The following is an 11,277-nucleotide window of genomic DNA, read 5'->3' on the forward strand; positions in this document are numbered from 1 at the left end:
ATCTAATGTGTAGACAGATGATGTATTGGAACCATCACATCAAGGAGTTGTTCATATGAGCCTGGGTTGCCTGGCTCCGCGTTGCTTACTGTCTGCGGTGATGGTGGGGGGGTTGCTGTGCGGAGCTGAGCTGAGGGGTGGGCTTGGACGAGGTTGTATTTTCTTTGGGGAATTGCGTGTTTCAGCAGTATGGATATTGCAGGCTGTGGCAGAAGGAATAAACAGACTTTCTCTGTCTATCTCCTCTACCCCCCCCATCCCCCACCTCCACCCCTTTTCTTCAGGGATGGGCCTGTTCACAGAGGCGGTTCTGTGACTGATGTTTGTCTGTGTTATGCGTCTATTTATTTGTTTGGCAAACAAATGCATTATTAACAAGCCACTGCCACATGTTATCCTCTCGGTGTATTCTCCGTTTGCATCAGTGTCTTTCCATTCAAGTGCAAATGAGCTGGGTCACCGCGCTGCCTCGACTGTAACAGCAAAGTCTAAGGTGGAATTTGACTCAAAAGGGACCTATATGTACCTGATATAATCAAGAATAAAACTATCCCATGTGCAAAAGTGCTTAAGTCTGCCCAGAAGAAGAGGGCAAAGGTGGTTTTATGTCCTATACGCAGGTTATGTCTCCATGCTTTGGCGACAAAATGCCGCCATTACTACGGCCCCGTGAAATTAGCAGGGCTCATTTGGATCGAAGCCTATGGGATAAAAGGGTTTTAAAGACGATATAAAGAGGTCTGGATCATTAAAAGCGGCGATAAATCCTGACATTCAGTATGCATTTCCTTTTTTTAATTCGAAGCCACATTAGATATTAGATCGAGCGGGGCCCCCAAGCGTCATTCCAAACCCAAAAGGAAACCGCCTGTAGGTTTGCCTGGTGAACAGCTTGAATAAAAATAATGCAGTGAAAGGCTTATTCACCCACACAATCACACTTAAGGCAATTTCAGCCATAACAGGGACAAGGACTGGGAGAGAAAATGAGTCTATGGCAAAAAAGACACCTTTTTCTGAGGATTTTTTCCCCCCACCCTCATGCATACCAATGTATTTAGCTCATCTGCAATCATATGGGAAAGGTTGAAACTCTTGTTAGGGTCTCGCTCCTTTGGCAGACTTGAGAAATTATACAATGCATATCCACACGGTGAAAAGAAATTGAGGAAATATATGCAAACACAAATATCAAACTTGGCTCCATTAGTTGAACTGACCAGCCAGTGAAACGCACATTTTTAGAGATAAAGATGTGATAATTGATGCTTGCTGTGTCTCTGAGAGGAAGCGAGTAAAGCAAAGTGCTCAACTCTTCTCTTAAACTACAGGTTGGGGATTCAAGATGGATCAGGAAGCTATTTCTTATAAAGGTCTTGCAGTCAGTGCCAACAGTATCAACATGTTTTCTTGAACACTGATCTCTGAATGGAAAAGTAAATAAATGTTGAATGTGAAGAAGAAGAGTGCTTCAGTAGAAAAGAACCGTCTAAAGCTGAGGTCAAGTTTGTCCTCAGTGTGGAATCTGAAACTCTTCAAACAACCGAGGAGAAGAAGTTTATATTTAGAGGTATTTAGCACTGAAATCGGAACTCCATATTTTATATAACGTGTGAGGAAAAAACTGTAATTGGTGTGAAACTGAAATTGACAACGTGCATAGCAGCTGGGTTATGACACAAATGGTGCATTATGCCAGGGGTGACATGTTTTCACACATACACTGGTCTGTGCCACAAAAAGCAAGGTTACGATTGGAAAGATGAACGCCACAAATTGAACCTTGATGCTGAAATAAAAGGACTTTGATGCGAGGAGGAAGAAGAGGAGGGCGTCATTTATCTTGTTTGCACACAAATAAGAACCAGAGAAAAGATGACACTTTACCTGCCAAACTATCATCCTTTTGTTAAAACCGAGCAAATCGGCCACTGAAGATACGCAAAGGCAATGTAATTAAATGTTTAGAGACCAAATGAAATGAATGTCAAAGCCGTCTTGATCTTCAGAGGACAGCTTTCAAATCAACACCAGCGACAAATTCTTACTGCTAAAACGCTTTTTAATGTTTTTCTTCTGCGGGGCGGATTGAAGATATGTTTAGATGTCTCCAAATATGAGCCACTTTGTTCGAGGCTGAATGAGCCGGAATTACACTCACTGCCGTTGCACACAATGGTTTCTATGTGTAAATGCGTATTTGAGCCTGCGTGGGTGTTTACACACTAAAACAACCTCATTAATGAATAACTGACATTCTCTGCGAGAGTCTGGAACCAAAGATGACATCCGTCTGATGAGTCTGTTACATAATTTAGATGCCAATGCTATCGAGCGCTGCTGCACCTTCCATCCCCGCTGCGAGGGGGCCCACGGTGCTGCCGGCCTGTGATCTCAATGCATGTGCTGTGTCCTAGAGTCAGATTAATCCTCAAAGAATGTGCATCATGAGGACAACATCTTTAAAGAGACCAAGGAAGAACAAATAATGCTCTAAAAAAGGCCGTATGAGTTCAGGGCTTTTTAATGGCATCAAGTTTAGTGATTGTGTGGCCTACAAAGCACAGTAAAATGCCATCTGTGCTGCCATAAAACCAAACTGGCCCCCTATATTTGAAGATTGTACTTTGGGGGTGGACACATTTTATGATCCAACATAGCTGAAAACGTGGGTGGCTCTATACTTACAGCTACAAACAAACAATAGCAGTTGGTCTGAGTAAACTGCTATCTTTTATAGTGTACATTTTGGATACAATGTGCCTATCAAGGTGCAAAAAAGTCTTTCTAGATTAAACATAAATATATCAATCATCTTGCACTTTAATAATCCCATTTATGGAAATGCTATTCTATGTACATGATGGAATAAATGTAGTCGTGTTTGATAGTAAGCAATAACCAAAGCGTTGCACCGAATAGGTGTTTAACGGCTATCTTAATTATCTAAGGAAATCATTTGGAAAGAGACTTTTCCACTCCAGTTTGGGCACAATTAGCACTTTACAGGCCAATTGAACACACTCTCCAAATCGCTCTGATTCGCTGGCAGTTTCTGCTGCTCTGTGCAGTGCTATTGCTGGCATCAGCAGGCTATCAGCAGGTCTTTGTCTTTGTTCTCAGCTGTTGTTCTATTACACACAAGATGAAGGTGTATGTATTTAAATAAAAGAAAGCAAATAGCCACGTAGAAGAAGCAGGCAAACTTTCCAGATGCTCACATGTATGATGGCATCAATTAGAAATTGCAAATGTTTTCCGGGCTCAGCCAGCTGTTGGATTTCATTCTTTAAGCCAAACAATTACTTCTTCTATGTGTTCTTATGTTTGTGCAGTGCCATGGTTGAATGTGTTTCAACAAGCTAAGGATTAGCATAAAGTGTTGCAATAAGGCTCTTAACTCTTCTGGCACATTTTCTCCATTACTCATAGAGTATTTTTTCTGCCAATGTCATGCTGGCTTTGTTTTAAATGGACATTTCCTCTACTGAATGACTTTTTTGTTGGGATTTCCTGACGTTCGACCAATCGGAGGGTGTAGTCACTCACGAATCTTGTTGATTTGAAAAAGAATAAATGGTTTTAAAGCTTTACAACCTAAATTCTTTAGGCTTGATTTGAGAAAAGCAACGCATTGTTTTCAAACCAATCTTCACAATTTCAATCCACAATTAAGATGCTGTGTTTTGTATTCACCAGTAGTTATTTTCTTTCCAAATCTCCTCTTTACAGATGCACCTGTTTCAGTGAGAGCAATTGCAAGCACACCAGCTTCCACACAGGAAGTCTAAAAGGTGTGTCTCTATTGTGTCCCCAGAGTTAACACAGCAAAGTTTATAATACAGCAGCGCTCGCCTCTACAGCACTAAAAAAAAAACATCAAACACGTATATGGATTTTCCAAACTAAGCTGCAGCAACACAGTTTGCCCTTTGACCCCAATAGTTTCACATCAGAGAGATCAGCTATGTTGATCTGCAAAAATTAAAGACTGCAACTTCCATAAGTGTACAAAACATAAGGGACACCTCCTTGATATTGAGAGTTGCAGCCGTGCTTTTGCTTTCGCTCAGTCCAACGCCTCAATTCCCTTAAACTCATCTGGTACAGATTCAACCAGGGATATCAATAAAGGATAAAGGTGTTCACCAGGATTAACCCCTGTTAAAATATTCAAATAGGGCAGCTGAAATTCAACTAAAATCAACATACTTCTCTTCAACTATGTGCTGTATTGTCTGATTCCAGGATAGTATTTATTATTTTTTTAGATGATGTATTAAAAGATTCTGGCACAAGTCACTTCTTCTTTGATTCAGATTCAGAGATGGCCTTGAATTTAGTAGTTTGAGGGTTGGTGATGTGGGGGGTTTGTGACTGTGTGTGTGAAGGAGAGAGTGAGTGAGGGAGGAGGAGAGAAGGTGATGTTGGTGGTGTGTGTGGGCAGAATCATCCAAAAGTGTTGATTTTCAAGCAACATGCCAAATATGTGATGAAAAAGAAAACGTTCACCACAGTGTGGGGACTATTTGACAATATGGACGAGTTTTTTTTTTTGCCTTTTTGTATCATACCAGATGATTCTCCATCTCCATCAAAATGTATGTTTGTTTATTTCTTGGTTCTATAAGAGGAAGCGTTTCTCTGTAGTATCCATCCGCCCTGCGCTGCGTAAAGACGCACCATGCAGTGCATTGTGCTGGAACTTTCTCAGTATTTCCATTCCAGCAATGTTTCTCTTTAAAAAATATTTGCAAACTCCATTGTTATTCTTATGAAAAAAAAAAAAAAAGTCTTTGGATTTATTTCCTAACGTGTAACAAGTGCTGCTGCTGCATGGGAGGCTTTCTGAGTCCAACAGGAGATTTCAGCACCTCGGACAGCGACTGTGTGTGTTTCGTCCTGAGGCCTTTTGCTTTACTCTTACTTCTAACAAACAGCATCTTTTTTCTTCACAATGTTCCCTTTAAGTGAATATGAATAAAAAAGTGATAAATGCGCTTAGCCTATACAATACAATATCTTTTATTAAGCGGGACATATAGGGATTCTTCTATTATTTCCACAATGTACATTTGGTGAGCAAACGTCACTGAACATTAAATCAGTCAAAGCTACGCAGATTTCCGAAATGTAGAACACACAATAATGTGAATATGTACTTTTTATAAATTATAGAATTAGTCTTTATAATAAAAGGGCTCTATAATAATAATAAGTCGTCGTCTCCTGGTGGCTGAAATATGTCGCCTTTTTTTTCCTCTTTCTTTTTAATAAACTCGTCGGCGGTAAACTACATTTGGCTTATTTTATCAATATGTTCAGCATCCAAACGCAACACCATTGACAGCACAAAAACATAAAGTAAAAACTTCCATTCGTGCAAAAAAAATTGCCTTTGGGCGTGAGAGCACTTCTTCTTCTTCTTCTTCATGGTCGTCCATAATTCCCATTATACTTCACTTTTGGACGGTAAACCATATATTCTTTAAGGCTATACAAACATAAAATAGAGCATAACACACTCGGCTTGTCCAGGGCGCCAGTTCTTCCACTCATCATCATCATCATCATCATCTTCTCCACTTGTCCGTTTTTGCACAGTCTGTTTGGCAAAGTTTGTTTTTCCAAGCAAAGAACAGAAAAAAAAAAATCCACATTCCCAATAAGCGCGCGCGCCACTGGCCAATCAAGATCAATACCTTTTAATCATCCAGATTGCGTAAAAGTTGACTGATGGATTTTGAATATATGGAAACTCCAAGGAAACGTTTTGACTAGATAGTGGACGAGTATACAGATATTCGTCGGCTTCCTTGGCTGACAAGTTGAAAATAAATGTTTTTTTTTGTTGGTTTTTTTCTTTTTTTCTCTCTCTTTCTCTCTTTTTGTTCCTCAGAGTCTCCAGTGCGACGTGGAATCATCATCATCGCAGATTTAGATTATAGAGGAAAGACTAGAAAGCCTGAGAAGGTGGAGTATTTCCATCCGCCCATTAAGGTGCCTCGTTCCAGCTTGAGAGAGACGCGGTCCTCCCGTTCAACCATCAGCAGTACTCCGTTACTGGCAGCCTCTCTCGTCACGTCCTGGTCACCGGCGAACGCTGATATAACCGGGTAATCATTCTGCATCAGGTTCACCTGCACAAAAGAGAGGAGACAGTTTAGTCTCGGTGTGTTCAAATGCATGACTGGAAGGATGGAAGCATGTCTGTACACTGTAAAAAAAGGATTTAGGAGTAGATATAACTCATGCAAATGGTTTAAAATGTTCTCATTTATATTAGTGAGCAAGGAAAATATATAATAATGGGTAAATTCTATCTCCGTTACCTGTTTATTAACAGTAACAACTGCAACATAAAACATAAAAAAAAGTAATTAGTTGTGTAATTTACTGAGAAATGTTGGGTAGACTTTACCTAATTTCTTCTAGTGTGTCCTAGCTGTTAAGTTAAGGTACTCAAAACATAGCTGTGAAATCTACCCAACCAAACTGAGTGCAAATTGTTACCTCACATATATTGAGTAGATTCTATAGGTTTGTTTTCCAGTGTATGTGTTTAAGAGTAGATATATGTCATATATGACCATCTAGCCTCATTCAATGCCAAATACACACCCATTATCCACATCACACACACACACACACATTCTTCAACCTGCTTTTATCCCCTTGTATTGTCTTAGTTTTGTTTTTGTACTTTGTTATTTGTCTTTCTCTGTATAATATATTTTGGTCTTTTTTTATATTATGTCCCTGCACATGTCTTCACTTGTTTTGTAATCACTTTATAACACAATAAAAAAAAAGAAAAATGCTGACTGCAACATGCACCAACTGTTTTCAAAGTTGCTCACCTGTATGGTTTGTCTGTTGTAGACCTTCACCACGTGAAAGCTGAAACTATATATCCCCCTCCTTGGAGCCAGGAAAACACTTGCTTTCAGATCGAAATGGTTGCCGATGTTCACTAAAACCTGTGAAAACCAAAGAAGGGTGCAAAATGAAACATTATTTATCTATTTTCCCTCCATCTGCATGCTTCACATAACACAACAGCTGCCTTTTTTTTAGTAATTGTCTCTGCCACGCACAGTGACTACAGAGAGAGAGGCGTATCAGTCATACTCTCTGTTCTGATGTGTGTTTTTAGTCGCAGTTTGGGATGATTCCCAATTTCATGCGTATATATATAACAAACAGGCCGCTGTCCAAACACCTCAACTAAGTGGAACATCCGAGCAAAAAAAGCAACACAATGCAACATGTCAATCAGGCCGAGGCCTTAAAAAAACCATACAGTACATAATACACAACGCATATGTGATGAATGATCCCTGCATGGATGATTATTGGTTTTGACAGCGCATCTGTGGATCACGCCAATTACGCACAGCGTTGAATGAAGCATTTTACAAAAGGAAACAGCGTCTTTATGTTAGAGATATTCAGGGCTCAGATCACACAGAAGCGTGATCAGTGATAGGAAAGCAATGGAACGTGACCTTAAAACAAGTTCTGGCTCAGAGAGGTAGAGCAGGTTGTCCACCAATCGGAAGGTCGGTGGTTCGATCCCCGGTTGCTCCGGGTCTAACATGTCGATGTGTCCTTGAGCAAGACACTTAAAATTTCTCCCAAATTGCTCCCGAATCGGTGTGTGAATGAGTATTTAGATTAGATCCTGATGGGCAAAAGTTGGCACCTTAGTAGCCTCTGCCATCAGTGTATGAATGTGTGTGTGTGTGAATGGGTGAATGCTGACATGTAGTGTAAAAAAAGCGCTTTGAGTGGTCGGAAGACTAGAAAGGCGCTTTATAAAAGCAAGTCCAATTACCATTTACCATTTTAGATCACACAAAAGCGTGATCATTGATAGGAAATCAATGAAACGTGACCTTAAAACAAGTTCTGCTCGGCCACTGCAAATACATGGTATGCATATTGTATAGAGAAAGAGATTTGATTGTAAGAGAAAATGATGGAGCTACAGTATAAGATATTGGCCCATATCTGATTTAATATTCGACTTTTTGTGGAAGATCTGACCTGGTCAAAGTAGATGGTCACAGACGTGTTGCTCATGGTATGATACATGGTATGCATATTGTATAGAGGGATACAAAAAAAGAGAAAATGATGGAGTTATAAGATATTGTCCCATATCTGATTTAATGTTCGACTTTTTGTATAGGACAAAATATTGAGTGGAAGATCTGCTGACCTGGTCAAAGTAGATGGTCATAGACGTGTTGCTCATCTCTGACGGCTCGTGGTTGGTCCCGCGCACGGCGGAAAAAGCCACTTTGGCGCCCGCGGAGCGCACCGAGATGCCGAGCGAGGAGGTGACCCCTCCGTCCGAAGAAGGGTTCGAGTCGCACACCACCAGACACTTCCCTTCCAGCACGATGGGCTCCGTGTCGTTCTGGCCGAGGCAGTAAGCCAATTCGCATCCCAACAGGAGGACCAGAGCCACGGTGGCAAAGGGTCCCGGGCTGCAGCGCGCGGGCACCATGGTCGGAACCGGTTGATCCCGCGTGCACACTGATACAACCCGGCAGCCCCTTGGAGGGTTTGTTAGCACTCGATCACCTGGTCCAGACTTACTCCCTTCTTCTTCTTCCTCTCTCTCTCTTTCTCTCTCTTCTTTCCTCTCAGACTCTCTCCAGGCTGTGACTCCACTCCTCCTCCCTCCTTCTTAGTTAATTTTTGGGAGAGTATTCAGACAAGTGTTGTTGTAAATCCTGATGATTTAAGACACAAAAAGGATAAATCTTCATATCTGGAAATAATATCTGCAGTAGGAAAACAATTTCATATAGTTTAGTCATTAAAGTTATGCGTAATCTGTGTGCGTAAAATGGCCAAATTGTGCGTAAAAATGAAAGATGTCACTAAATACCCAAGTTGTAGATATATTAACACACACATTGCTATACGTCTTGTTATTGATCAACTATTTGTGCTATACTGCGGATTGTTTTCCTATATAACTGTGCGTCACAACTCTTGGTAAAAACAAATTACAATGTCCAAAGAAAAAAAATGGTATAACAGTTTTCTGTTCCAATTTGGAAATGATGGTGCACTTCTTTATTTCTGTTGAGATAAAAAAAAAAAAAAAGGTAAAATCACGACCTTACCTGTGCAATCCATCCCTGCTGGTGTGCTCTCTCCGTCTCTCTTGCAGACTGCGAACTGAGCGCTCAGATCTGCGGTGCTAAAACAGCCAGAGTCTCTGGGCTCCCTTTCCTTTCGAGGGACAACTCACGCCCATTCTTTGTGTGTAGTAGTAGTATAGCCACTGCAAACGAGACTCCTCACAAGTATGTCCCTGCGATTAAAGAGCACACGCGTGGACTAAAATGGGTTTTGTTTACATATTAATCAGTTTGGGTGCTGTGAGCTCAGGGGCCACCCTCCAGAGATCACTTGCTCTCAATGTTTTGTCATTGATATGCTGTGGGTTCCTCATGTCTCTCCTCATGCTTAATCTGAAATGAAAGGGCGGATAACCTTGCTCGTTGCATGGCACATTCAGCACGCATGTATGTTGCTGTATGTTACTAATTTGAGGACTTAAACAAGTTAGGAGTCCAATAAAGATACGTGTGCGCCATCCAGTGGTGGATCTATCTAACTAACCTCCGCAGAATTTTATCAGGAGGAAAAAATCAAAGTGATTCAAATAAACTTGTGTGGTATATCTGCTTTTGCTTGGGTGTGCAGTAGCAAATAATTCCACATGCACATCAATCAATCAAAATGTATTTGTATAGCCCTTTACAATAACCAAAAGGTACCCAAAATGCTTTACATTAACATCAAGAAATAACAGGAATAAAAACATAACATATAAAATCATAACATCACATTTAACAAACACTCCACAAGCAAGTTGAAAGCAGGTGACACTTCAGAAAAAAGAAAATGCCCACTTCACAGAGAATGTCCTGCTCCTCTCTTGTACCACCCTTGGCCTTTTCTTTTTCAATTCCTGACATGTCATCATCCTTTGAAGAGCAGCCGTGTATAGAGGCTCCCTATCTAGTGGTGCTCCACACCCCTGAAGAGTTTGAGAGTGGGCTTTCGTGAGTGGTGAACCCTCACGTTAAGACCTTTAATGAGCTGTCATTTTCCCTATACCTAAAGATATGCTAACTGGCTACATTATGCATGGCACATCCCTATCACATCTGCAAAAGGGAAGGCACTGTATAAAGACTGTCTTCAACTCCCATCAGTAATCCAGTAAATAGTGGGAGGAAAAAATCTGCTTTTCCCTTCAACATAATTCATCAAAGCTGCATTTTGCATTCAAGCAAATCTTTCCTTAAAGGTGCTGAATGTCATTATGTACACTGTTAAGAATTTCCCAGTAAAATAACAGAACTGGCAGCAGGGTTGCCCTTATGTTACCGTAAAATTAACATTATTATGCTGTCGCTGAAATTTATGCGCTGTACTGTTAATAAAATATGCAGTTTGAACTGTTTTTTTTAATTAATTTCACAGTATTTTACAGTTAATTTACTGTTTAAAGATACATTATATAGCTGTTTTTCACCTTTCTTTTACATTATCTTACTGATTTGTTTAAATGCACTATTTAGGTTGTATTTTTTACATACATTGTTGTTTGCCTAGATGAATAGACTTAGCAGGTTACAGACATAGGAATAGTCACACTAAATACAATTAAAGGCACTTGTTAGGAAAAAGGCTATAATAGACTTGTTGACACTTTTCCCAAAATGTCTGTCTATAGCTGGCTACAAGCACAGAATGCAAACCAGAACAACATGTGAGTGAAGAACAATAAAGCTAATTCAGATTTTCCAATCATGTACAATGTACAAGCCTCACATGTGCAGATCAGGTCCCAGAATTAAAAAAGATACTGCATGAAACTGTTACTGATGATACTTTAGACAGTTGATCAGCAGTAAAGTGCTGTTTTTTTAAGAATGCATTATAGTTCAGTTAAAAAAACGGCCTATGAGCGTAACATTTTTTCTTTTGTATTAACAGTAAAGCACTGTTTTTAGCAATAACAGGTTAATACTGTTGAAATCCTGCTGTAAATTAACAGCAATTGTTTACAGTGATATAAGCATTAAAAAGCCTTGACACAAATACAGAATTTTTCCATAAATGCAACGCCCTAGACATTATTTTAGACCTAATCACGGTGATCCTTTCCCTTACCCTTTCTCAGCCCCCCACTTGACAAACATTGCACTGTCAGAGCTGGCTGACAAACCATGCGGAAGAGTG

General features: G+C 40.2%; 1 protein-coding gene across 2 annotated transcripts; it reads right to left on the reverse strand.

The window, feature by feature from the left end:
* Positions 1–5,009: 5,009 nt before the first annotated feature.
* Positions 5,010–9,472, reverse strand: cbln2b (cerebellin 2b precursor). 2 transcript variants are annotated; one of them, XM_037757447.1, is made up of 4 exons: positions 9,144–9,472; positions 8,225–8,744; positions 6,861–6,980; positions 5,010–6,140 (listed from the first exon to the last, which is right to left on the reverse strand). In XM_037757447.1, exons 2-4 carry the CDS (start codon positions 8,513–8,515, stop codon positions 5,943–5,945), a joined length of 609 nt encoding a protein of 202 aa, XP_037613375.1. In that variant the 5' UTR covers positions 8,516–8,744; positions 9,144–9,472; the 3' UTR covers positions 5,010–5,942. The 2 variants fall into 2 exon arrangements, with proteins under 2 accessions (XP_037613375.1, XP_037613376.1); XM_037757448.1 differs by having other exon boundaries at positions 8,225–8,795.
* Between the last annotated feature and the right edge of the window lie 1,805 nt (positions 9,473–11,277).

Source organism: Sebastes umbrosus, chromosome 21, assembly GCF_015220745.1.
Source record: "Sebastes umbrosus isolate fSebUmb1 chromosome 21, fSebUmb1.pri, whole genome shotgun sequence".
Lineage (NCBI taxonomy): Eukaryota > Metazoa > Chordata > Actinopteri > Perciformes > Sebastidae > Sebastes > Sebastes umbrosus.

Bases quoted from the DNA above. Each gene is read 5' to 3' on its own strand.
- cbln2b (XM_037757447.1), bottom strand. From the start codon at position 8,515: ATGGTGCCCGCGCGCTGCAGCCCGGGACCCTTTGCCACCGTGGCTCTG. The intron at 6,981-8,224 runs GTCAGCAGATCT...TGGTTTTCACAG, and splicing joins TGACCATCTACTTTGACCAG to GTTTTAGTGAACATCGGCAA. The intron at 6,141-6,860 runs GTGAGCAACTTT...TCTTTTGTGCAG, and splicing joins ACAACAGACAAACCATACAG to GTGAACCTGATGCAGAATGA.